At 28.0% G+C, this 26257-nt stretch overlaps 3 protein-coding genes across 6 annotated transcripts; all 3 read right to left on the bottom strand.

Annotated features, from left to right (window-relative positions):
* Nucleotides 1–1113: 1113 nt before the first annotated feature.
* Nucleotides 1114–5877, bottom strand: LOC132946781 (kelch-like protein 3). Of its 2 annotated transcripts, XR_009664774.1 has the most exons (12): nt 5755–5877; nt 4335–4467; nt 4051–4279; nt 3802–3977; nt 3633–3729; nt 3357–3513; nt 3188–3279; nt 2826–3128; nt 2596–2739; nt 1868–1956; nt 1704–1808; nt 1599–1617 (listed from the first exon to the last, which is right to left on the bottom strand). XR_009664774.1 is itself a non-coding variant. In XM_061016851.1 (11 exons), exons 2-11 carry the CDS (start codon nt 4439–4441, stop codon nt 1430–1432), a joined length of 1746 nt encoding a protein of 581 aa, XP_060872834.1. In that variant the 5' UTR covers nt 4442–4467; nt 5755–5872; the 3' UTR covers nt 1114–1429. The 2 variants fall into 2 exon arrangements, 1 of the variants encoding a protein (XP_060872834.1); XM_061016851.1 differs by having other exon boundaries at nt 1114–1617; nt 1704–1956; nt 5755–5872.
* A 3814-nt stretch (nt 5878–9691) lies between these two features.
* Nucleotides 9692–13033, bottom strand: LOC132946783 (kelch-like protein 2). 2 transcript variants are annotated; one of them, XM_061016855.1, is made up of 5 exons: nt 12596–13033; nt 12296–12459; nt 10580–10726; nt 10292–10520; nt 9692–10218 (listed from the first exon to the last, which is right to left on the bottom strand). In XM_061016855.1, the coding sequence occupies exons 3-5, from the start codon at nt 10684–10686 to the stop codon at nt 10030–10032; spliced, it is 525 nt and encodes a 174-aa protein (XP_060872838.1). In that variant the 5' UTR covers nt 10687–10726; nt 12296–12459; nt 12596–13033; the 3' UTR covers nt 9692–10029. The 2 variants fall into 2 exon arrangements, with proteins under 2 accessions (XP_060872838.1, XP_060872839.1); XM_061016856.1 differs by lacking the exon at nt 12596–13033 and having other exon boundaries at nt 12296–12476.
* Nucleotides 13034–20489: 7456 nt separating this feature from the next.
* Nucleotides 20490–26157, bottom strand: LOC132946782 (kelch-like protein 2). Of its 2 annotated transcripts, XM_061016852.1 has the most exons (11): nt 25690–26157; nt 24499–24635; nt 24211–24439; nt 23962–24137; nt 23793–23889; nt 23517–23673; nt 23348–23439; nt 22990–23286; nt 22769–22912; nt 20962–21214; nt 20490–20871 (listed from the first exon to the last, which is right to left on the bottom strand). In XM_061016852.1, exons 2-11 carry the CDS (start codon nt 24597–24599, stop codon nt 20684–20686), a joined length of 1734 nt encoding a protein of 577 aa, XP_060872835.1. In that variant the 5' UTR covers nt 24600–24635; nt 25690–26157; the 3' UTR covers nt 20490–20683. The 2 variants fall into 2 exon arrangements, with proteins under 2 accessions (XP_060872835.1, XP_060872836.1); XM_061016853.1 differs by lacking the exon at nt 25690–26157 and having other exon boundaries at nt 24499–24654.
* Nucleotides 26158–26257: the final 100 nt, after the last annotated feature.

Genomic DNA, 26257 nt, shown 5'->3' with positions numbered 1-26257 from the left:
GAGCCTCGAATGTAAGCACCTTAGTTACTAGTAAACTGTAATCTGCGTAGTGCATATGACAATCTAGCACAATGTATTTTTCTACAAATACCTACACACCCATATTATATACTATATCCTATAACCTAGTAAAATTAGATTGTCATTTATGTGTACAAGGCAATTATTGGTATTTTTTTTAAAAAATAATGTTGGTGGTGTAATTAATAATTTTGTTACTAGAGCACACATCATTTTCGTGTTTTGCCAACATTTGATATTTAAATAATTATAAAAAGAAAATTGTAAATATGGACTTATAATATTTTTCAAATGACTCTGCTGTACAGTAGTGAGTTGATAAATTTTCAATTTTCAAAATTCTGTTAAGCTGTAACTCGGTCAATTTTGAGTTTAGGATTATGGTCAATGGAACAAAATGTCCTAGAAAAAAATTACCTAATATTTTTCAAATGACCTGACTGTTCATTATATTTGTTGCAATAAGTGCTACTCAGTAGGTACCTTGTTTATTTTATTAACATAAATTAACATTATTAGAGCTGAATGGCTGAGATTAGAAACCATATAAAATATCCGCAAAATAATTCACAAATAACCAATAAGGAGCCAAGGAGGGATCTCATTCAAAGAATAGAAGATTGCATTATCAGTTATCACAAAACAATCTGTACAAAGAAAATTGCAAGTTGAATGAAATTATGTTAATATGTTCAAAAAGTTTAATGAAAATTTCCAAAAAACAGAATTCGTATAAATTCGTAATTAGATGAAAAACAGTGGACAAGTGGGTTCAATTCTGCTGTACAGTAGCGAGTTGATAAATGGGACACTGCAATTAATGTGTTAAATACTTATATATGAATTAAGTAGTATAAAATCATTGTATACGAAAAACCATTCTGAGCAAAATCGGTCTGTCAGCCAATGCTACCAAGTATATTTATGATATTATGACAGATTATATAAAACTGTTTTGTATAATCTGTGGTATTATTTCTATTGAAGTAATTTATTTTACTATTAGTAGCACTGTTAGTTGGATTAGTTATTGCCAAACACATTTCATTTGAAAATGGCATTGTGTGTACAATTTATAATATACATTAATAATTCCATGTGTCCACCAATATTATTTATTAATTAAAACAAAATAACTAAAATTGTTATTCTCCATTTAAATACCTCTCTAATTTGATCCGAATTTGAATTATCGTTAAATTGACAAAGGTATACAGAAACCTTTTAATAAAACTTAAAGTTAAAAATTAAAAAAATACAATAAATACAGGTATTGTTATACAATATAGTAAAATATTTATGTAAGAAAAAAATGCATGAATCATATATCCTAAACATAGTATAAGATACTATAGTGCAAAATATTAAAACATTTATATATTGTACCAAAAAAAAAAAATCATGAATGCTAACAAGATGTAAAATGTCGTGACCTATTAATCGTTACTACTCCAGGTGACAACCGATTCATGTTCCATTTTGCTGTGACCATGGTCCATCTATTGGTGTTTGGGTTGTAACATTCTACAGAAAACAAATGATTATATTTGTACATTCCACCGACGACATACAATAAACCATCTAATGCAACTACTTCTATAATAAAAAAAATTCATTTAATTCAAAATGTTCAAAAAAAAAAGTTTCATATAATAGTATACATTTATTTTATTAGAAGTTACCTGCATTTACTCGAGGCAAAAGTAATTCCGCAACAGATGTCCAAACTCGTGTTATTGGACTGTATTTTTCAACACTACTCAAATTGAAGGATCCATTATCACCGCCTACAACATACAGTTCACCGTTTAAAACTCCTACAGCGGCCCCACTGCGACGTGCATACATGTTTGCGACTGGTGACCACGTATCAATAGTGGGATTATAACATTCAACAGTATTTACAGTCTGTCTTGATTGATCATAACCTCCTACCTACAAAATGTAATTAATTTTTAATTATTGTGGAATAAAAATACCTTACGCTAAAAAGAAATCCCCGAATAAAATATTATTGCATATCATTTTCAATGAAAGAAGGTTGAGAACATATTTATAAGAAGTTGAATGAACTAAATATTTTTATTTTTAATTACAAAAATGTATCTATTATAAATAATTTAAATATACCACAGGTACGAACATTTTTAGAAATTAAAAATCAATCTTGATCAAGTTTGAAGGAATATTTAATGAAACTACAATAATTACATTATATTTAATGTTGAAAATAAACGTTTAAACAAGAGAATTATAATACTTTTTCGGTTACATTAAGTATAAATCTGTAACAAAAATAAAATAGTTTTTATACTTCCAATATACATACAGGTAGGTTTGACGATCAATGAAAATGAATCAGTTCCTGAAGTAACTATCATTGAAATGAAGTGGCATATAAATAAATATTTTTATTAGCTTATTCATCAATATCAATATAAATTTAAAATTTATCAAAATATTTTATTTCGGGAAAATGTAACGCGATTCTTTAGCAGAAGAATTTTATCATACCAATTACAATTATTATTATAACAAATATAATACAAAATTAAAATCATAAAAAAAATATACCACATATAAAAGATCATCCAGAACTCCAACCGAAAATAAAGATCTTGTAGTAGACATATTTGATATCATATGCCACCTTTGAGTATTGTAGTTAAAAACTTCAGCACTTCTGCAATTACCATCTCTATCATTGAATCCGCCTACCTTAAATTAAATGTATAATTTATTGGTACATGCTTTTTAACAGAAATAATTATTAAACTAATAAATTTTGATTCAACATTACTTACGGCATAGATATTATTATTAATGACACCTACGCCTAACAATTTTCTTTCAACCAACATATCGTCACATGGTTGCCAACAAAGTGTTTCTGCAGATAAATCTAGGACAAGAACACTCTGATAAGGTGATAAACCATGGGCATAGCCACCCACATCATATACAAAATTATCGTTAATTACGACTAGACTATGTCTTCCATGCTGTGTTCTCAATTCTGGTCCTGGATGCCATAGGTTCGTTCGTGTATCGAACCATTCTAAACTCTCATTCATTCCAGACATAATTCCACCAACAATTAATATAACCTGTTATAATTGAATTATTAAATGCATTGGAAATAAAAATAAATTATACAGAATCATACTTTTTCTCCATATCTGGGTTTATTCCGGTTGCTTTGTGGAATAAGCTCTTCTGATTTGAGTGTATTTATAGCCTCCAATACATAATGACAACCTTAAAAATTATAAATAAATATATATCTAAAATATAAATTAATTCACAGTGAAAGCATATTTAAAGAGAAAACTTACATTTTAAACAATTCTTAATAAGAGGTTCCTCAGCTACATATTTTAATATAAAATTCTTCGATGTTAATGGTAATCGTACGTGTTCCATTAATTGGGGTAAAATGCTATTTCTTGAACTCAAATCATATTTTACCCAACTAATAACACTTTCAAATACCTAAAACAATAAATATACTATAAATTAATTAGAATACTTAATATTACATATTAAATGGTTACTGAATTTTTCCTTCGTCAATAATAAAACATAAGAATAATCAATTTTAGATTGCCTACTTTTTCATCAGATGATACTGGAAGTCTATCACTGGATATCAACTTAATTACTTGTTCCGATGATAACAATAGGAATTCGTCACCACCAAAAACTTCTCTAAGAATCAAAATATAACAATAATAAATAAAATGTCCTTATAGAATCATAATAATAATTTTTATTTCGTACGAAAAGTGTTGATTAATATATATTTCTGAACTTGTCATCAATTTTGTACAGCTGTGTAAATCTGCTATACTATTAATTCCGATACAATTTGTAGAACAGAGCTGTGACTGTAAGAAATCACAACAAGCCTCTTTTACTCCGTGAAACAGCAAGAGATCTGCCGCAGGTAATAAATCCTAAAGAAATAAATAACAAACGATTTAAATAATTTAGTTTTCTATAATTATATCAAACTTTATCTATTATTACCCGGACGTTTTCTTCAGTGATCAAGACTTTCCATGTATATATAAAGTTTACTAAGAGCAGTAAAGCGGTATAATCTATATGTCTCATTTCCACAAGATCTTGATTCTTTTCCGCAAAATTAGTGAACATAGCACGGAAATACGGATTGTCTGCTAATAAAACCATTCTATGTGCAGATATTATTTTGTTATCGTCCGTTTTCAGTTTAACATCACAATTATTGTCACCACTACAAAAATTTTTTATTAATATTTATCTAGGAGATTAAATCACTTACTACTTACATGTGTAAGGCTGACATATTTGTATTAATAACTACAAAGGGTGATTTTCTATACAATAATGTCTTACGTTTTTTGGAATTTGGCGGCAATTTATTTGTGTTTTGCATTGTGAATTAAGTCAAGGTATGAATGCCTTTAAAGTAAAAAGAGACATTTCAAAATCAATTATTATTATTGATAAATATCGTTAACAATTCTCTATGAAAAAAAATAAAATCAATACATTATTTTAAATTATAATCAGAAAAAAATAATATCGAGAGTAAAGTTTGCTGGATGAAATGGAATCGTGCTAAAATATAATGAAATAATTTTTGTACAACGTTACTACAATATATATTTTTAGTAAAATATTGTTGAATCCTATATAGGTGGGTACATACCTAGTAATATGTTCTTACCTTTAAAGTAGTTAACTTAAGATCAGTAATTGTGTTAAAATTAGTTTGAATAGCCTATTTGATATTGTTACATCCAGGATAGTGTTGAGACTTTGAATGCCTTAAAAATTAAGCGATATAGTTTGTTCTAGAATGTGTAGTGAAGAGGGTGATACATTAAGACACTAATTTCTCATGTCATTCTAAGTCATATCTCATGTACTTTTAATAATTTCAAAATATTGTTTAAAACTGCCATATTTGTTAGTTAAATTGTCATTAATTTTATTACATTTTCAAATTTAGCAGCATCTAATGGAATACTTTTCTTATTATATGACTTAAATAAATCGAACTCAAATCATGGCGTTTAGACATTTTTAGATTTTTAGAAAAACTAAACACTATTCACCTTAACATAAATCTGAAATACGAACGATATGTACACAGAATATATGAAATATATGTGCAGCCAAGATCATTCTTATATATGTAGTGCACTTACAACAGAGTACAGTATAAATAAACATAACGACACCAATGATAAGATTAAATTACGTTGCTTATCGATTTATTTACTATGTTCTAATATACGGCCGGTCTGTCCCGGGACAATGTGTTTAAATAACGCGGTTGTATCAATTATCTATTTATCTGTGTTCCTAATAAGCTGCTTTTACCGTAATTATATAACTATTCCCTATTTTAATACTATTCAACACATTAGATGTGATACATTAAGGGCCGTTCTTACAATGTCTGATAACACTAACCGACAGAATTTCTTTAGTATTACCGATGGAATTCTGCAGGTTAGTTTTAACCGGCCATTATGAACGGCTATTAATAAAGAGTATAAGACTAGAAAAATGTGTCTCGTTGTGCCCCGTCGCGCACTGCCAAACGTTAACCATTTCGCGTTAAATATTCAATGAAAATGCCTAAACGCAAAGTTTTATACGAGCAATTATCATCGCTCAGAATATGTATTATTTTCTTCTGATTAATAATATAATGTAATACGACAGACAAATACTTACCTTTAAATTGAACGACAGTTTGTAGCATGGAACAACCGTTTGTAGGTACGACACGATAAATTAAACCGGCCAATGTGTTTTTTTTTCTTTTTGATAAAACAATATTGAAGAAAATATTGATAGACAACAAACACCACGTCATCATAAACAAACAGTGTGTACCCGGTTTTACAGAATAAAAAGTTACGCCGAACGTTTCGTATCGCTGCATATCGGTATGGACCATTTGATTTTATTTCACTGTTATTTATTATATTATATTTTACTCTGTCACACGGTTGCGTTTTTTTTTTTTTGTTGTTCTCTCCATAAGATTGTTACGTCACAACCGACGTCGATATATACATCAACGCAGAAATGAAATACGTGATGTACTAGGCATGATGAATGTCTATTAACGTTTGGTACAAAATTACAATGTTATAACATAATAATATGGTGTAAAAGAGTGGTGTTACGACTCTTTAAGATAGAATTTAAACTGTGAGTGGTGTTACGACCTGACCCTGAATGTCCCTAACCGCCTCAAGAGCTCTTGTCCTGGGCTTCTATATATATATGATTGTGTACTTTGGAGTGGGTGGTTGTAGTGGTGGCTAAGCTCGGTCATGAGACAGAGTTCGGGTCTCGTATTTGGTATGGACCATTTGATTTTATTTCAATGTTATTTATTTATTATATTTTACTCTGTCACACGGTTGCGTTTTTTTTTTTTGTTGTTCTCTCCATAAGATTGTTACGTCCCAACCGACGTCGATATATACATCAACGCAGAAATGAAATACGTGATGTACTAGGCATGATGAATGTCTATTAACGTTTGGTACAAAATTACAATGTTATAACATAATAATATGGTGTAAAAGAGTGGTGTTACGACTCTTTAAGATAGAATTTAAACTGTGAGTGGTGTTACGACCTGACCCTGAATGTCCCTCCTAACCGTCTCAAGAGCTCTTGTCCTGGGCTTCTATATATATATGATTGTGTCCTTTGGAGTGGGTGGTTGTAGTAGTGGCTAAGCTCGGTCATGAGACAGAGTTCGGGTCTCGTATTTGGTATGGACCATTTGATTTTATTTCACTGTTATTTATTATATTTTACTCTGTCACACGGTTGCGTTTTATTTTTTTTGTTGTTCTCTCTGTTATTCTTTGTTTAAATATACTATAATTTCGTACAGATTTTACCATGTAAACGTACAATAATAACAGTGTTTATACATATGTTTTTTAGATTTTTGCATACTTACCTTATAAACTACTTTCGCGGGCCTTTGTTTTAAATTTCCGATCCTTGGCTATAAAAGTTGAACTTTTTATCAATCATGTCGCTCTGCTGTACAGTAGGTTACAAGTGGGCCACAGTATTTAATTCAACGATATAATATCATTGTATACGAAAAATTATTCTGATCGGTGACGGTTTGTCAGTGTGGATATTTTTATAATATATTTATACTGTATTATTACTTATTAGTTATTATTAATACGGTAGCCGATAAGTTGAATTAATATTATAAATTTACAACAAATAACTAAAATCGTTATTCTTAGTTATTTAATATGTATTTTCGTCCAAATTTGATCAGAAAATAACTATAAAAAAAAACTGCGTTTTTAAATTTTTTGTTTACAGAATAACCTACTTACGTAGAACCTTGGCTTAAATGTTTAATTCATAGCTGCAAAAGTTGAACATTTAATAAGCTTTTAACTACAAAATCATTTTTAAATTTTAAATTTGATAATGTTTTCAAAAATCGAAATATAAATACTTATAAAAAAAAATTGTGCCTTTATATTGTATTCTTAACATTTTTCAACTATTAATTGTAAATATATATCTGGAGCCTTTTATTAACCTGTCATGCTTTTTGATCCAACGAATACAATTTTATTAAGATTTATAGAAAAATAAACTAAATAATTTTAAACAGAATATGTCCGTCAAAATAATTTCTTATATAATTTTTTATCTAACAAATAAAGTTTTATTGAAATTTATACAAAAAAAAATTAATAAAATTGCAAATTGCTAAAGTCCCTAAACAGTTCAAAACAATTCAAAATATTTTGAAAATGTTATCGTGTATAGGAAATGCGAATATAAACAACCAGAGAAAATGTCATGTATATGTTACAGTTAAAGTGTTGAATCAGTTAGCTTATGAAATAACTAGGTAATTTATAAAATAACTAAAAGTTGTTGGTATAATGTAAGTAATATATACTTTAACTAGTTATTTTATACATTACTTCGTTAATGTGTCAAATTTTATAAAATATCATATACTGGTACTATATCGTTATTTTACTATCCAAAATGTTCATGTACCTACGTTTATCATGTTATTATAAGATTATCGTTATTGGTACATGTATTATAATAGGTATAAGTTTTAGCATGTATATTGTATATATTATATTATATAAATAAATATACTAATTGTTTAAAAAAATAATATAATGCATCCGTTAGGCCAATGGCAAGTCCCAATAGGTCAGGCCAACCGGGAACCTAACCATGGTTATTAGGTACTTATTAGTTATTAGTAAAAAGCATTCTGCGTTAGAATTCATACGACAAAATAGCACAATGTAGTTTTCTATATAATTATTAATTCTACACACCCATATAGTAAAATTATATTGTTATTTATGTGTACTTATAAGGCATGTATTGGTTAACCATTTTTTTTTATAAATAATGTCGGTGGTGTAATTATTAATTTTGTCACTAGAATACTCATTATAAAAGCATTGCTTTTCGTCAGGAATACTAAAATACCAACATAATAATCCGCATACAAATAATCATTTTCTTCTGAATTATATGCTGTCATTAAAAATCCACAAACAAGTAGTTTTAGAGTACTTTACTTTTGTGTACAGTGATCGTGTCCACAATAATAGGTTTGGAAGAATGTTGATTTTAAAATGTTTGCATCTACCTAATTATTGATAATACTACAATTACAATTTGTAAAAATGTCGCAGTATAAAAAATACTAGATTCAACAATATAACATATATTTTAAATGTTTGTATAAATATTTTATCTTTCGTATAAACATTTTAACTACAGAAAAACAACTCATTTGAATTTTAAATTATCAATGTACCCACCAATGTTATTTTTGTTTTTGAAATTATCCACTAAATTACTCACAAACTAACTAATAAGTAGCCAAGGAGGAAGAATTTCCTTTGAAGAACGGAAATGAGCATCATTACAAAACAATTGTCAATTTGTACAAAAAATGTCAAGAAGTTGAATGAAATAATAATAATAAGCATTTCCAAAATCTGAATGATTAATTATAAGCGTATAAATTTGTAATTAAATGAAAAAAGATGGGCAAGTGGATTCCCTTCTGCTGTGCATGTCAGTAGTGAAACATAGGCACTTAAATTCACCAGTATTACCAAGTATATTAATTATGATATTATAACAGATTATATAAAACTGTTTTATATAATTTGTGGCATTATTTCTATCGAAGTAATTTATTTAACTATTAGTAACACTGCTAGTTGTATTTATTATTGCCGAACACATTTCATTTGTGCATTGTGTGCACAAATTATAATAAACTTCAATAATACCATAAGTGTCCACTTATGTCCAAATGCATTGGATTTTGAATATTAATAGAAATAAATTAGTGTAATAGATGCTACCTACAAATAAACAAATAATTAAATAATTTAAGTATATAGATTTTAGAATATTAATAAAAAAAAATTAGTGTGGGTTAGGGTTAGGGTTTGTTTTTTTTTAACCAATCTTTCAATATTCGGAGTGAAATGTGTAACGCCAATTCTTAATAAGAAGTGTCAGTGTTCATCAGTCAAACAAGATCTTTCTGAACATTTTACGTATTCATGTGTGAAAACGTTTGTTCGCAAATATAAGTAGAACCAAATAATGTAAATAAACGCATTGATAATTCTTTTATTTTTGGAAAATCATCAGTAAGAGTCTTATAAAAATGTATTAAATCTGTGTTTTTATCTGTGATATCTTTATATAAATCTTTCAAATGACTGTACAATAGATATACCTATGACTAGTCTATATTTTATCGAAATGAACAAAAAAAAAAAACCTGTGAAGCATATACGGCCCGCAGTATAAATATAAATTTTGAATGTGGCCCGCAAGTTGAAAAAGGTTGGGCACGCCTGCTATAATGCAATATATGAAAACATTTATACAAAAAAAAAATATGAATGCTAATACTTATAATACTTTTAGAATCAAAATAATAAATTAAATTTCGTACGAAAAGTGTTGATGAATATATATTTCTGAACTTGTTAACAATTTCGTACAGCTATGTATATCAGCAATATTGTTAATGCTGATACAATTTGTAGGACAGAGCTGTGACTGTAAGAAATCACAACAAGCCTCTTTTACTCCTTGGAACTGCAAGAGATCTGCAGCCGGTAATAAATCCTTAAGAAATAAATAACAAACAATTTAAAGAATTTAGCTGTCTATGGTAGAATCAAACTTAATCTATAATCACCTGGACTTTTTCTTCAGTAACCACGATTTGTCCTGTGTAAATGAAGTTTACTAAGAGCAGTAAAGCGGAATAATCTATGTGTCTCATTTCCACAAGATCATGATTCCTTTCTGCAAAATTTGTGAACATAGCATGGAAATATGGACTAGCCGCTGATAAAACCACGAAATGTGCAGTTATTATTTTGTTATCATCCGTTTCCAGTTTAATATCACAAAGAATCTCACCACTAAAAACAAAAAATTATTATTAATATTTATCTAGGAGATAAAATCACTTACCACTTACTTGCGTAAGGATTGCAAACCTTCATATTTATCAATGAAAGATGATTTTTTAAACAATTTGACTGGTTTGCATTTTCTTGATTCTGGTATTAGATTTGTATTTTCCATTGTGAATTGTATATTAAGTCAAGGTATGAATGCCTTGAATCTAAGAAAGGACATTTCAAAATCAATTATAAATATCGTTAATAATCCTCTATGAACTCGAAAGCAATATCAAAATCATAATTTTAGTAATAATATTCAAAATGATATTAAACTTAAAAAAAGGTTTTAGTTCAAAATTCAACAAAAACCGGCCATCCAATAATATTGTTGTTCACTGGTAAATGATTTTCTTTATTTGGATCGTTTCACAGCCCCCTGCAATGGCACTTCTACGGGGCATGCAATTACGATCCTGCATGTATGGTTGGCTCACAGGTGAAAATCAAAATTTAAATAGTAAAAATTTAAAAAAACTAAAAATAATTTTTATTAGACTAGGGCAACTTTTCACTGCTTTTCTTACTCAACATTTTTTTTATTTTGATTCTCATAGCATAGTGCCATAGTGGTTAAGGGTGGAGGGGGTTAATAAATGTGCCGACTTAAGGTTGATGTAAATACTAGACTGGGGCAAATGCCCCAGTTTCCCCCTCCCCACCCCCCAGATAACACCACTGTTAAACCATAATTACAAACAGAAAAGAATAAACAGTTATGTGTGAATAATATACAAATATAAAAATCCTAAAATTATATGTAAAATCAATAGGCACAATATTGTAAATTGAAATCAGAAAAAAACCAGGTAATTTTGAAAAACAAAACAAGTTAAATCAAAATATTGTATTTAAATTTTAAGCCCTACTGTTTGGATCTTTGGTTAAGTGGACTGTATATTATGGACGTAAGGTACTTAAAATTAATAAAGAATTAAAAACAAGCTGATTTTGGTTGCCGTGATCACTGATCATACTACTATTGAAATAAATCAATTGGTAAATATGAGGCAAAAATTAGTACTGCCTACCAAAATGGGGGAAGAATATAATAAATATTTTTTATTGATAATTTTTATGTATCTTATGTATCAAAAATTTGAAAAAAAATATTACCTGATAACACTGAAATATGTTCTAAAAAATGAAATAAGCAATTAAAATCTTAAAAAAAAAGAATGGAGAAATGTCGATAAATGCAAAATATGCACTATTATAGTTCCATAGTTAAAATTGTTATATCATGAAACTAATATGTTTTCACTTAGCATATCACACGATCAGTCAGAATATATATGCAAATTCATACAAAACTGCGCTCTCGTATAATTACCTACTATTGATTTATCAATGTAATTAATAATTATTTATTTATTAAAATGATCTAAGTATAATAAATACTAAAATCTAATATAAGATATAGTTTTTGTTTTTATAAAACCATTTTTAAGGATTATTTTCCATAATATAAACATTTTAATAGCTTATTAACTACCTACTTCATTGGAATTTGATTTAGATACATCAACATTTTCAATAAAATCATCTTCTAAACAATTTACAGAAGATTAATAATTATTAATATATAATATTTAATTAATTGATAATTTTTAGGTGTTCTTTAGGTTTAAAATTTAACTAAATCAACTATTACAGAATGAAATGGGTTTGAGCATGCTTAAAAATCACCCTGTATTTTTAAGAAAGAAAAATAAATACTGATTGTTTCGCACCTGTGTAGGATATGGCAGTAGTAGGTGGCACTGTACGGTGTAGGTAAGAATTCGGAGACGGCAAACCTCGTTGACAGTGAACACGAGATGGTAGGACGCACAAAAGTAGTAAGTATAAACTCAAATAATGTCCGTTTTTCAAAACAATGCATCCATCAAATAATCTGTATCAATGATAACAAACGTCGACATAGCTAAGTAAAATTTGACTTAATGAACTATTAAAGGGGGAAAGTTGGGCGAGCATGGTTAAAAATTCACCCTGTATTTATAAGAAAGAAAATACTGATTGTTATGAACCTGTGTCGGTCGCGGAAATGGCTGTGGGGCACCGTAGAGTCACTCTACTAGAGTGTAGGTTGGAACTTGGAAATTTGGCACCTGGAGACGGCGACGGCGAACGGTGTTGATGGTTGACGGTAGCCCACAAAAGTACAAAAGTATAATATAGTAAGTACAAAACTCAAATATTGTAAGGAATTTAATGAGAAATTAAATTTTATAAGGCGCGCACCGACGACGGTAGGAGATAATAGACAAGCGTCTAGAACCACAGAACATTTTAACAATTAAAGACATTATTTTGATAAATAATGTACCTATACAATACCAAAACAAATAACAGCAAATACAAAAAACGTTTGGACTTAGGAGCGCAAAAAAAATCGAAACGTAACCGTGATGGAGTACGAAAATCGACAGACGTGCTAGCCATGTGTTGTTGTTGTTGTTGTTATGAGTGGAATTGCAGATTAACAGTGTAGCCACAAACCACAGAAAACTTAAAAAAGAGAATTTCTCGGTACGTGGCAGCACGTTTAAAATCTAGAAATGTCGGACGATATTTCGATAAGCCTAAGGATTCCCTTCTGTTTGTTCTGTGCTAGAACGTCTGTAAGATGACCGACTCTGTTATCAAGATCAGCTATCACAGATTTTATTATCAGTTATCACACAAAAATTTCATACATGGATTTTAAATATTCAAATAATTATGATTTTTAAGAGGATGTCACCGCACTATATTATGACAATTATGTTGTCTCTCTCCGGCCCACACGCAACATAGACAAAACGTATAGTGCGGAATCATTTTAAATTTCTTTCTAAGGGCCAGTTGTACCATCTCCGATTAAAGTTAACCGGAGTTTAATCGGCCGAATTTGCCCGGTTAAATATCTGTTATCAGCTGATTAAGCGTAATCGGAGCTTAACCGTAGACGCTGCCCGCCGCTAGACGGTACAACTTTACTGGGACTGGCCTAAGTTTTTAAGTAATGTTAAGTGTTGTAGAAGTTGTCAATAGTTTTAACTGTGTGATGAAGTTCTCCAGTGTTGACTGTCCGTGTTGACGTTTGTATTTGAGAAAATTTAATCTCTCCAACACAATTTTTTTTTTCCTAGACTGTACTTGTCGAATGCGGAAATTACTTTCTCAAAAATTGGAATCTTCTTGTCATTATGGATTTGTTGTTCACTTGTTTTTAACAGTTTCTGATTGTTTGAGGATTTCTACTTTCTAGAGTCTGTAAGTTCCTTATACTCACAAGATGCTGACAATAGTTTTAATTGTTAATCAACAGTTTTTAACTGTTAAAAACTAAAAAAAAATTAATAAATTTAAAAAAAAAAGTGGATGTCGCTCTGCTGTACAGAAGGTTACAAGTGGGTCACTGTAGTGGATGGTGTTAAATTGGAATTCAATGATATAATATCATTATATGAGAAAAACGATTCTGAGCGAAAACAGTCAGTATATAATATTACCAAGTATATTTGATGATATTAAGGTGAATAAAGTAATTTATATATAACCTATTTACGTGGAATCTTGTTATAAATTTTCAATCCTTAGCTATAAAAGTTGAACATTTTATACATTTTTAGCTACAAAATTATTATTAAATTTTAAATGTGATAAATTTTGATTAACATTTGTTCAACTGTTCATATAATTGGTCAGTATAAATTGATTATAAATAATAAGTATCTAATAGAAAAAAACCTTTTTGATTCAGCTCCAATAATAAAGATGCTGGTACTTATATTATTTTGTTGATTCCGTGTTGAACTTCTAAATTTGTTATTATAGTTGATTTTTTTTTTTTGGTTGAGAATAAACGGCGCTGATGAAGATTTTTGATTTAATTGAAGACTGTTGATATGACAATTTTTGTAATGGTTAACATCGGAATATAATAGCAGTTATCAGAAAATTGAAAAAGTGATTTTTAAATTTCTGATTTAGTTTGAAGCATGGCCAGTATTAGTTAATAAAATGTTTGTACAGACATTTTCAGAATGGTGGGCAAGTGGTTGTTGCTTTGATGTACAGTAGATTACAAGTGTGTCACTGTAATGGATTGTGTTAATTTTGAATTCAATGATATAATATCATTGTATAAGAAAAATGATTCTGAGCGATATTACTAAGTACCTATTCTATATTTGGTGATATTATTGTGAATAAAGTATATTATATATAACCTATTAAGTGGAACCTTGTTTTAAATTTAAAATTCATAGGTATAAAAGTTGAACATTTTATAATCTTTTGGCTACAAAATAATTCTTAAATTTTAAATTTGATAAATGTTGACAAAATTTGAATTAAATGCTTATAAAAAAAAAACTGTGCCAATGTATTTTTAATATTTTTAAACTGCTATTGTAACAATATATTATAGGAGCCTTGTATTAAACATACACACTTTTTGGCCCAAGAAATAAAATTTTATTGACAATTATAGAAAATAAAACTAAAAAAATTGATAACTGACAATGTCCGTAAACAGCTCAAAAAGATCAAATTATTTTCAAAATTGTATGGTGTATAAAAAATGCAAATATAAACATTCAGTGAAATTTTCAAGTATTTACAGTCATTCGTTTATTAATTACAATAAAATAAGATAACCGTTACATGAGAAAACGAGTGAATATTAAGTGTTGTAAAAATATGAATTTCAAACGCTCATAAAAATTTAATTTGAGTTTCTTGTAGACATTTTTTTTTTGGTAAAGGTAGACAAACTTATGGATAATCTTGTATTACATTTTAAAATAGATTTAAAAAGAAAATTTTTTATGTATTCTCAACTCAAAATAATTTGCTAATTTTCGTGATTTTTCCGTATTTTGTCAAAATTTGAACTTTAAATGCTTATAAATAAAAACTGTGATTAAGGATTTTTAATTTTTTTCATCAGCCTTTAAAACAATAACCTAGGAGCCTTCTATTAAATTTTCAAGTTTTTTTTAACCAACAAATAAAAATTTATTGATATTTGTAGAAAAAAAAACTAAAAAAAATGGAAACTGAAAATGTCCGTAAACAGCTCAAAATGTTATGGTGTATAGAAAATGCTAATATAAACATTTAGTCAACATTTCATGTCCCTACGGTCATTTGTTTTAGAGTTACACCAAAAACCAAAATCGATTTTCTCGAAAACAGATTTTGCGTAAAAATTCCCGTTTTTCCAATCACTTTTACTGTCCTAAAAGGTGATGACAGACACAAAAATAAAAAAATAAAATAAAAAAAACACACATCATTGTAAAATTAATACATTAATCGCTTCGCTCAGAATCTAAAAGGTTGATAAGTGAATGTCCCTCTGCTGTACAGTATGTTACTAGTGGGTCACTGAAATGTATTATGTTAAATTTGAATTCAATGATATAATATCATTGTATACGAAAAATGATACTGAGCGGTGACGGTTTGTCAGTGTGAATATTTTATAATATATTTATACTGTATTATTACTTATTATGATAAGTTGAATTAATATTATAAATTTACAACAAATAACTAAAATCGTTGTTCTTGGTTATTTAATATGTATTTTCGTCCAAATTTGATCATAAAATAACTGTTAAAAAAAAAACTGCGTTATCAAATTTTTGAAATTTATTGTTCACAGAATAACCTATTTATGTAGAACCTTGGCTTAAATGTTCAACCCTTAGCTGTAAAAGTTTAACATTTTATAAGCGTTTAACTACAAAATTATTTTAGATTCTAGAGCGGAGCGAGGAATGTAATGGTTTTTACAATGATGTTTATTTCTTTTTCTTTTTTATTCTGTAAACTCTTTTTCTAACTCTAAACCTGCTCAAAAGTATCAAGTGTAGCATCTTTTCTGAAAGGTTATGTTCTTGAGCTGGTACTTTAGAGAGGTCATTTTTGGATTTTCGAAACGCTACTCGATATAAAAGCGGTTGAAGGAGAAAAAATGTACGATTTCACGAATTTTATAATATTAAATAATTACGGACGGCGTTTTCTACCAGAAATATTGCTTCAAATTAAAAATGACAAGAGATATTTTTTGTTGTATTTTGGATTTTGTTCCTTACAGTTTAGAAGTTTGAACATTCTTAGCCATTTTTGAGCTATTTATAGACATTTTAATCTTGGGAGTTTTTTTGTTATATTAGCCTAACCTAGACATGGTAAAATTTTCAAAACAATTGAGTGACTTATGAGCTTTTTCTTTTATATTTTTTTTCATTTTTATGATATTTCCTAATTATAATTATATAAATTACCTATTTGTATAAATCGTTCTTAAGCTGTTCTTAAAACGCTTTGTTTATCACCATATAAACGAATAAAATTAAATAAAAAAGATTCCGTCGTCCGCTTATAATCGTTTTTCATCGAATCCAATCATTGCATTCAAATCGAATACAGTAAAATTACACTATCCTGTCCGAGGTCCGAAGGGACGATGGACAAACATCCACCACAAAAATGCGCTAACCTACTTTTTAAATTTTAAATTTAATACCTAAATGTTGTCAAAAATCGATCTTTAAATGCTTATAAAAAAAAAGTGTTATCAAGTATAGGAATTGATAAAATGAACATAATAATATGATATAAATTTCGAGAGAGTTAAATTTCAACTGTAGTAGAGTTACACCAAAAACCAAAATCAATTTTGTCATAAACCGATTTTGCGTACCTAATAATTCCAGTTTTTGTGAAACTATACTGGGAATTTTTTACTTTTGACTCACAAAATATCAGAAAAGATACTATTGAAGAAAATCCAAGCATTTTCACTATCCTAAAAGGGGATGACAGAAACAAAAATAAATAATATAAAAATAAAAAACGCACATCATTATAAAATCAATGTATTCATCGCTCCGCTCAGAATCTAAAATGACATACCTAATTTAGTTAAGATAGCGAAATAAATTATTAATTATTAAAAGGGGATATAGTATAGGTAACCGCTCTGACTCTGCTGTAGAGTATATTGTATTATTATATGTGTCGAGTCGAGTACCTATTATAGTGTTCTAGTATAAACAAAACAACAGAATACAGATGCAATTTTCACTAAATGTTTATATTAGTAATTTTCATGCATCATGACAAATTTAAATTAATTTTCACAAGCTATGTTGAATCTCGACATTGGATATTCCACCCATTATCAATAAAATTGTATTCGTTAGATCAAAAAGCTTGAAAATTAATATAAAGTTCCTCATAAGCAATTATAATAGCAGTTGAGAAATACCCTCAGGGGGCACTTATAGAGTCGAATTTTCTATGGAGGTATTTATTTTTTATTTTTGACCAATCAATTTGTTTTAAATATTTTATCCTATTAAAAGTTATCTCTTTGTGTTCAGAAAAATACAATTTGAACAAATTAAATTCTTTAAAATGTCCAATCCTATCCTATAATAAATATGAAACCACATGTTTTAAATTAAAAATATTTACTTCAAATTCAACATAATAAATCTGTCACCTGTGACGCTTTCTGTTATATTTTTTATAAGTATTTTAAGTTAAAATGTTGACAAAATTTATCAAATTGAATATTTACTTGCCTTGTTAAAAATTTATAAAATGTACAACATTTAAGTTCAAATTTTCGATGAAAAAATTACATATTAAAACCAAAAATAACAAGTTATTTTGTTGTGATTTAAAAACATCATTCGTGGTTGTATTAAACTTTTAGAGTTGATTATTTTATTTTCTATAAAAAAATGAATTGTAGAATAGTCGGATTTCGTCAATTGTTTTTTTTATTTAATTGAAAACCACATTTTGCGGGTAGGATCATTCTGATTTTCAAAATTTTTATTGCAAAAGTTAAAATATGCATTTGAAGTCTTTCCGATAAAAACAAAATAGCGTATGATTAAAACTTGGAGAGCGACCCGCACTTGTGTGCGCGAAGTATAAGTTACTTACCTCGGACGATCGGACGAAGCCTACCTATGCATTAATAACATACTAATATCAGATGACGAGATCAGTACAAAAAAGTTGGTTGATGAATTTCAGGACTTTAATCCAGCAGAACTCGCCACACAAATTGAGTAATTTAAATGACTGTTTGTTCTGAACTTAAGTCTTGTAACAGAATTTTGATACGACTAAATTACTAATAATTGAAAATAATAATTTAATTACTAGTTTCCCTGACTTATTAACGGCATTTTACTTATTCCTTACATTACCAGTTACTGTGGCGAATGCAGAAAGGGCATTCTCAAAACTTAAATTAATTTAAAATTATCTAAGAAGTCCCATGTCCCAAACACGGCTTAGTGGTCTTGCAATGATTTCGATAGAAAACGAGCGTGCTAAAAAATTGAACTTTTCGTTATTGGCGAAGACGTTTGCTCAAGACCGTAGCAGAAAAAAAATCTTTTTCATTGTAAATAAAATATTATTATTACTGTTTCCGAAATTATAATTCAATAAATAATTAATTTACTATAAATATATATTTTTTTATTGCATATAAATAAACAGCCCAATGTTTAGAAATTTGAATTACAGATATAGGGCCTCCAAAAAAATTGTATCCACGGGCCTCAATGATCGTGGTTCCGCCACTGTGTCATTGTATGAGAAAAATGATTCTGAGCAAAGACGGTCAGTCAGTCTATGACAGCGTTGTTCTCAACCTTTTAGTATCAGCGTACCACCTATACAGTTTGAAAATTTTCGTGTACCACTTGACCAAATAACATTTTTTTTTGCTTATCAAAAATGTTATTTTACATGTATACAGAATTTTATTTTATTAGGAACTACAACATGATAATAATAATATAAGCATTTAATGCATAAATAGAAAATTCAATATGTAAAATTATTATTTATATTATTATTAAATATATCAAATATACCAAATAATTTTTAATGTGAACAATCCATTCCATTTTTTTTTTTTTTGGGAGATGTTCTTAATGTACCACTTATGGGTTTAAGAAACACTGATCTATTATATTACTAAGACGTGTATTGTATATAATAATATGATGATAATATATTGCAAACAAAGTAATTTATATATTATTAGCTATTTACGTGGAACCTTGTTTTCAATTTTCAACCCTTACCTATAAAAATTGAACATTTTATACATTTTCAAATTTTGAATTTGATAAATGTTATCAAAAATCTAACTTTAAATGCTTATATAAAAAAAAAACTGTGCCTATGAATTTTTAATATTTTTCAACTGCTATTTAAGCAATATATTAGAAGCCTTGTAGTGAATTTTTACGCTTTTTAGCCCAACAAATAAAATTGAATCTTAAAATTATCCGTAAACAGCACAAAACAAGTCAAAATATTTATTAAATGTTATCTACCTAGTAAAGGAATTGATAAAATAAACATAAAATATAAATCTCAAGAACTTCCCGGTATCCCAGTGGGCCAGCCCGTTCAATTATTTATTAGTAAAACACAATCTGCGTTACTGCATAGGACAAAATAGTACAATGTATATTTCTACATATATGGTATACACCACTATAGTAAAATTATATTGTTATTAATTATGTGTATCTACAAGGTATGTATATTGGTTAACTATTTTTTTTTAAAAATAATGTCGGTAGTGTAATTATTAATTTTGTCACTAGAACACACATAATAAACAGTTTTATATAATCTGTGGTTTTATTTCTATTAAAATAATTTATTTTACTATAAGTAATTCTGTTAGTTGGATTAATTATTGCTGAAGACATTTCATTTGAAAATGGCATTGTGTGTATAAATTATAATATACTTTAATAATTCCAAGTGTCCACGAATACTATTTATAAATTAAAACAAAAAAACTAAAATTGTTATTCTTCATTTAAATACGTCTCTAATTTGATCCAAATTTGAAATAAAAATATCTATAAATAAAATTGTGTTTAGGTATATATTTTATAGTTTTTTTGGTTACAATAATAACTACTTATGAGAAGAAACCTTAATTAGCTATAGAAATTAAACATAAAAGATGTAAAATTAAAAATAATACAATAAACATGGTGTAACATACAATAATGCAATTTATGAAAACATATATTGTACCAAAAAAATAATCATGAATGCTAACAAGTTGTTAAATGTCGTGGCCTATTAATGGCTACTGATCGAGGTAAAAACCGTTCAACATTCATTGTCGCTGTGACCATGGCCCACGTATTGGTGTTTGGGTTGTAACATTCTACAGATTCAAAATCAGGAGTTTGGGTCACTCCACCGACGATATACAATAAACCATCTAATGCGACTACGTCTATATTGAAAAATTAAGTTTAATTAACGTTTCAAAAAAAAAAAAAAAATGTTTCATAAAATAGTTTAGAATTATTCAAAGAGAAGTTACCTGCATTTTTTCGTGGAAAACTTATATCTGCTATAGTAGTCCAAACTCCTGTTGTTGGACTATATTTTTCAACACTACTCAAAAGGTCTGATCCATTATCACCGCCTACAGCATACAGTTCACCGTATAAAACTCCTACACCAGCACCACTGCGACATACACACATGTTTGCGACTGGTGACCACATATCAATACTGGGATTATAACATTCAACAGTGTCTAAAGCCTGTCTTGATTGATTATAACCTCCTACCTACAAAATTTAATTAATACAAATCACTGTAGGATAAAAATACATTACACTAAAAAAAAATCCAGGAATACAATATTATTCCATAGTATTTCCAATGAAAGTGGTTGATTATTTATAATATTGAGTACATAACTATAACAAGTTGAATAAACAAAATATTATTATTTTTAATTACAAAAATGTAATTATTAAAAATAAGCATATCAATTTAAATATTACACAGGTTCAAAAATGTTTGGAAATTAAAAATAAATCTTGATCAAGTTAGAAAGAAACTAAAAAAATTAGGCTATATTTTATGTTGAAAACAAACATAATATTGATGGTGACAATGCAAAAGGGCATAATCGACATTTTCGAAATTATTCAGGTGAGCCAAAAAACTATTTTTAACAATAATTACATTTCATAGATTATATTTTAATTTAGAAAAAAATGATAATAGTAAAAAAGATGAGTTGTACTCTATTTAAGACAATTGTTTTTCAATTTTTTTTAGCTAAACATTTATATCCGTTAAAATTTGCTATTATTATAAAATTTGGTGCTTATGGGCTATTAATTTTCTTCTCATTATGTGAATATTCGGGCGCAAAATTATTAATTATTATAAGAAAAAAAATATAGTTTATCATAGTTATTTTCATTGATTATAATTTATGATTATTCATTATAAATAAATGACATGTTATTTTAATAGAAACGTAGATAAATATTCTCATTGGCATAAAATGTTAATAACTTCATACAATATTGCATTTTTAAGATTTGTATCATTTTTATTATTTTATTATTATTATTATTTATAGTCAACGGAACAGATAACAGAAAATAGTTTTTTTTATATAAAATCTATTATGAACTATAATAATTATGTTTTCGCTTCGGCCCCATAAAGTAAAATCCTATGGTGCTTATGCTATCATTTCAAACTAAATGTCGCTTATTCCTTATTTATATACATACTTGTTAATTAATTTACACTTTTTGGCGCTTATGTCTAAAATCTAAATTTTCGTTTTATATCGTAAAAAAAAAACATATCGATAAATGAGTAAGAGCATTTGATACAGAATTACGTTGCTTATTACAAAGGCTAATTACAAAAAGCCGATTTCATAAAAAGTGTCGCTTATAACCTTTTGCATTGTCACCATTATTATAATAAAGTTTAATAATTTTTGTAAATATTGTATTTACAATATTAAAAACTAACAAGTAGTCTTATTAAGTAATAAAAATACTTTTTGTGTTACATAAAGAAAAAATCTGTAACAAAAATAAAATTGAGTTTTTGTACCCCCTATATATAGGTGAAATTGAACCAGTTCCTAATTAAATTATTAAATCATTGAATATAAGAGGTATATAAACAAATATTTTTATTAGATTATTCTTTAATATTAATATAAATTTTTAATTTATTGAAATATTTTACTTTGTGAATATATTACGCGATTCTTTCTCAGGAGACTTTTATTATTCCAATTCCAATTATTATTATAACAAATATAGTACAAAATTAAAATCATAAAAGGAATATTAATTACTTACCACATATAAAAGATCATTCAGGATTCCGACCGCAAAAAAAATTCTTACAATAGGCATATTAGATATCATATGCCATTCTTGAGTATTGTAGTAATAAACTTCTGCACTATTTAAATAACCATCCGTATGATTATATCCTCCTACCTTAAATTGAAAGTATAATATATCTGTAAGTACTTTTTAACACATAAACTAATAATTTATAATTTAACATTACTTACGGCATATATATTATCATTTATTACACCAACTCTTACATAATCACGTTCAACTAACATGTTGACACTTGGTTGCCAACAAGGTGATTCTGAAGATAAATCAAGCACAAATACAGACCGAAGAGGTGATACATCATAACCACCCACATAAAATACTAAATTATCTTTAATTACGGCTAGACCAGGTCTTTCACGGTTAGTAATAATTTGTGGTCCAATATACCAATGGTTCATGGTTGGGTCATACCATTCTAAACTATTACTTAATCCAGAATAAATTCCACCAACAACTAGTATACCCTGTTATCATTAAATAATTTAATTAAATTGTAAAGATGAATAAATTATAACAGAATCATACTCTTTCTCCATGCCTAGGTGTATTCTGGATGATTTGTGGAACAAGCTCTTTTGATTTGAGTGTATTTAATGCCTCAAATACATATTGATAACCTTAAAAATAATAAATAAATATATATCTAAAATATAAATTAATTTACAGTGAAATTATATTTAAAGAAAAAACTTACATTTTAAACAATTCTTAATAAGAGGTTCCGTAAGTACATATTTTAATATGAAATCCTTTGATGTTAATGGTAATCGTACGTGTTCCATTAATTGGGGTAAAATGCTATTTCTTGAACTCAAATCATATTTTACCCAACGAATAACACTTTCAAATACCTAAAACAATAAATATACTATAAATTAATTAGAATACTTAATATTACATATTAAATGGTTACTGAATTTTTCCTTCGTCAATAATAAAACATAACAATAATCAATTATAGTTTGCCTACTTTTTCTTCAGATGATACTGGAAGTCTATCACTAGAGATCAACTTAACCACTTGTTCCGATGATAAAGATAGGAATTCTTTGCAACCAACAACTTCTCTAAGAATCAAAATATTACAGTAATAAATAAAATGTACTTATAGAATCAAAATAATAAATTCAATTTCGTACGAAAAGTGTTGATGAATATATACTTCTGAACTTGTTATCAATTTTGTACAGCTGTGTAAATCAGCTAAATAGTTAATTCCGATACAATTTGTAGGACAGAGCTGTGATTGTAAGAAATCACAACAAGCCTCTTTTACTCCTTGGAACTGCAAGAGATCTGCAGCCGGTAATATATCCTTAAGAAATAAATAACAAACGATTTAAATAATTTAGTTTTCTATAATTAAATCAAACTTTATCTATTATTACCTGGACGTTTTCTTCAGTGATCAAGATTTGTCCTGAATAAATAAAGTTCACTAAAAGCAGTAAAGCGGTATAATCTATATGTCTCATTTCCACAAGATCATGATTCCTTTCTGCAAAATTTGTGAACATAGCATGGAAATACGGACAAGCCGCTGATAAAACCACTTTATGTGCAGTTATTATTTTGTTATCGTCCGTTTCCAGTTTAATATCACAAAAAATCTCATCACTAAAAACAAAAAAATATTATTAATATTTATCTAGGAGATTAAATCACTTACCACTTACTTGCGTAAGGATTGCAAACCCTCATACATGTCAATGAAGGATGATTTTTTAAACAATTTGACTGGTTTGCATCTACTGGTTTCTGGTATTATATTTTCCATTATGAATTGTATATTTATAAGTCAAGATATGAATGCCTTTAAATTAAAAAAGGTCATTTCAAAATCAATTGTAAATATTGTTAATAATTCTCTATGAACTCTAAAGTAATATCAAAATCAAAATTTTTATAATAATATTCAAAATTATATAAAACTTTAAAAAAAAGATTTTAGTTCAAAATTCAACAAAAACCAGCAAACCAATCATTATGTTCATTGGTAAGCGATTTTGTTTATTAATATCGTTTCATAGCCGTGTTTAATGATGCTTCAACGGGACATGATATCACGATCCTGCGCCGAATTGCTGGCTCAGAGGTGGAAATCAAAATTAAAATAGTAAAAATGTAAAACTGATATTTTAATGAAACAAAACTAAAAATAATGTATAAAACCTAATTACAAACAGAAAAGAGTAAATAGTTTTTGGTGTATAATATAAAAATATAAATATCCTAAAATTATAAGTAAAATAAATAAGTAAATTATTTTAAATTGAAATCAGAAAAAAAATCATGTAGGTAATTCAAAAAACAAAATTAAAATTAAAATCAAAAAATGTCAAATAAATGCAAAATATATGTACCATTATAGTTCCATAGTTAAAATTGTTATATCATGAAACAAATTATGTGTACACTTAGCATATCATACGATCAGCCAGAATAAATTAGCAAATTCATACTAATCTGCGCTCTAGTAATTACCTACTATTGATGATTAATTTGTTGAAATGATCCAAGTATAATAAATACTACTATATACTCAGAAGCGGATTAAGGGGGAGGGTGCTTGGGGTAGAATTCGGAGACGGCGAATGGTGTTGACGGTAAACACAAGACGGTAGAGCGCACTAAAGTACATAAGTAGTAAGTACAAACTCAAATATTGTCTGTTTTTTAAAACGATGCATCCATCAAATAATCTGTATTATAACAATGCAGATGACGGATCAATCAATGATAACAAACGTCGACATAGCCACGTAGAATTTGATTAAATGAACTATTAAAGGAAGAAAGGTGGGTGAGCACGGTTAAACATTCACCCTGTATAATTTATATGAAAGAAAATACTGATTGTTACGAACCTGTGTCGGTCGCGGCAATAGCTGTGGGGCACTGTAGAGTCACTCTACTAGAGTGTAGGTTGGAATTTGGAAATTTGGCACCTGGAGACGGCGACGGCGAACGTTGTTGATAATTGACGATAGCACACAAAAGTACAAAAGTATAATATTATAGCAAGTACGAAACTCAAATACTGTAAGAAATTTAATGAGAAATTAAATTTTATAAGGCGCGCGCCGACGACGGTAGGAGATAATAGACAAGCGTCTAGAACGTCTGTAAGATGGGCGACTCTGTTATCATGATCAGCTATCACAGATTTTATTATCAGTTATTAAATTTCATAAATCACTCATGTGTTATAAATTATTTATAATAAATATCGTATATACGGTGGATGGAGCCACAGCGCATTAAATCAATACAAAAAACGTTGCCGATTTAATCAATAGTGACGAGTCGCCGTATTTGGTGCCAGGTGGTCAATATACGCATGCGCAACGCGAATTCTCGCATATTTATCCACAGATACCTATTATACCTATGGATAATTATGCGAGGAGTTGCATTGCACTCGTGCAAATAGAT

Source organism: Metopolophium dirhodum, chromosome 6 (assembly GCF_019925205.1).
Source record: "Metopolophium dirhodum isolate CAU chromosome 6, ASM1992520v1, whole genome shotgun sequence".
Taxonomy (NCBI): Eukaryota; Metazoa; Arthropoda; class Insecta; order Hemiptera; family Aphididae; genus Metopolophium; species Metopolophium dirhodum.
This window is presented reverse-complemented; position numbering and strand designations above follow the sequence as displayed.

Coding starts and splice junctions, on each gene's coding strand:
- LOC132946781 (XM_061016851.1), bottom strand. CDS start 4,441: ATGCAAAACACAAATAAATTGCCGCCAAATTCCAAAAAACGTAAGACA. Junction 3,514..3,632: donor CAGTATCATCTGATGAAAAA/GTAGGCAATCTA, acceptor TTATTGTTTTAG/GTATTTGAAAGTGTTATTAG. Junction 1,957..2,595: donor TGGATGATCTTTTATATGTG/GTATATTTTTTT, acceptor TACATTTTGTAG/GTAGGAGGTTATGATCAATC.
- LOC132946783 (XM_061016855.1), bottom strand. CDS start 10,686: ATGGAAAATACAAATCTAATACCAGAATCAAGAAAATGCAAACCAGTC. Junction 10,521..10,579: donor GGTTTGCAATCCTTACGCAA/GTAAGTGGTAAG, acceptor TTTTGTTTTTAG/TGGTGAGATTCTTTGTGATA. Junction 10,219..10,291: donor TTACTGAAGAAAAAGTCCAG/GTGATTATAGAT, acceptor TTATTTCTTAAG/GATTTATTACCGGCTGCAGA.
- LOC132946782 (XM_061016852.1), bottom strand. CDS start 24,599: ATGGAAAATATAATACCAGAAACCAGTAGATGCAAACCAGTCAAATTG. Junction 24,440..24,498: donor GGTTTGCAATCCTTACGCAA/GTAAGTGGTAAG, acceptor TTTTGTTTTTAG/TGATGAGATTTTTTGTGATA. Junction 23,674..23,792: donor CAGTATCATCTGAAGAAAAA/GTAGGCAAACTA, acceptor TTATTGTTTTAG/GTATTTGAAAGTGTTATTCG.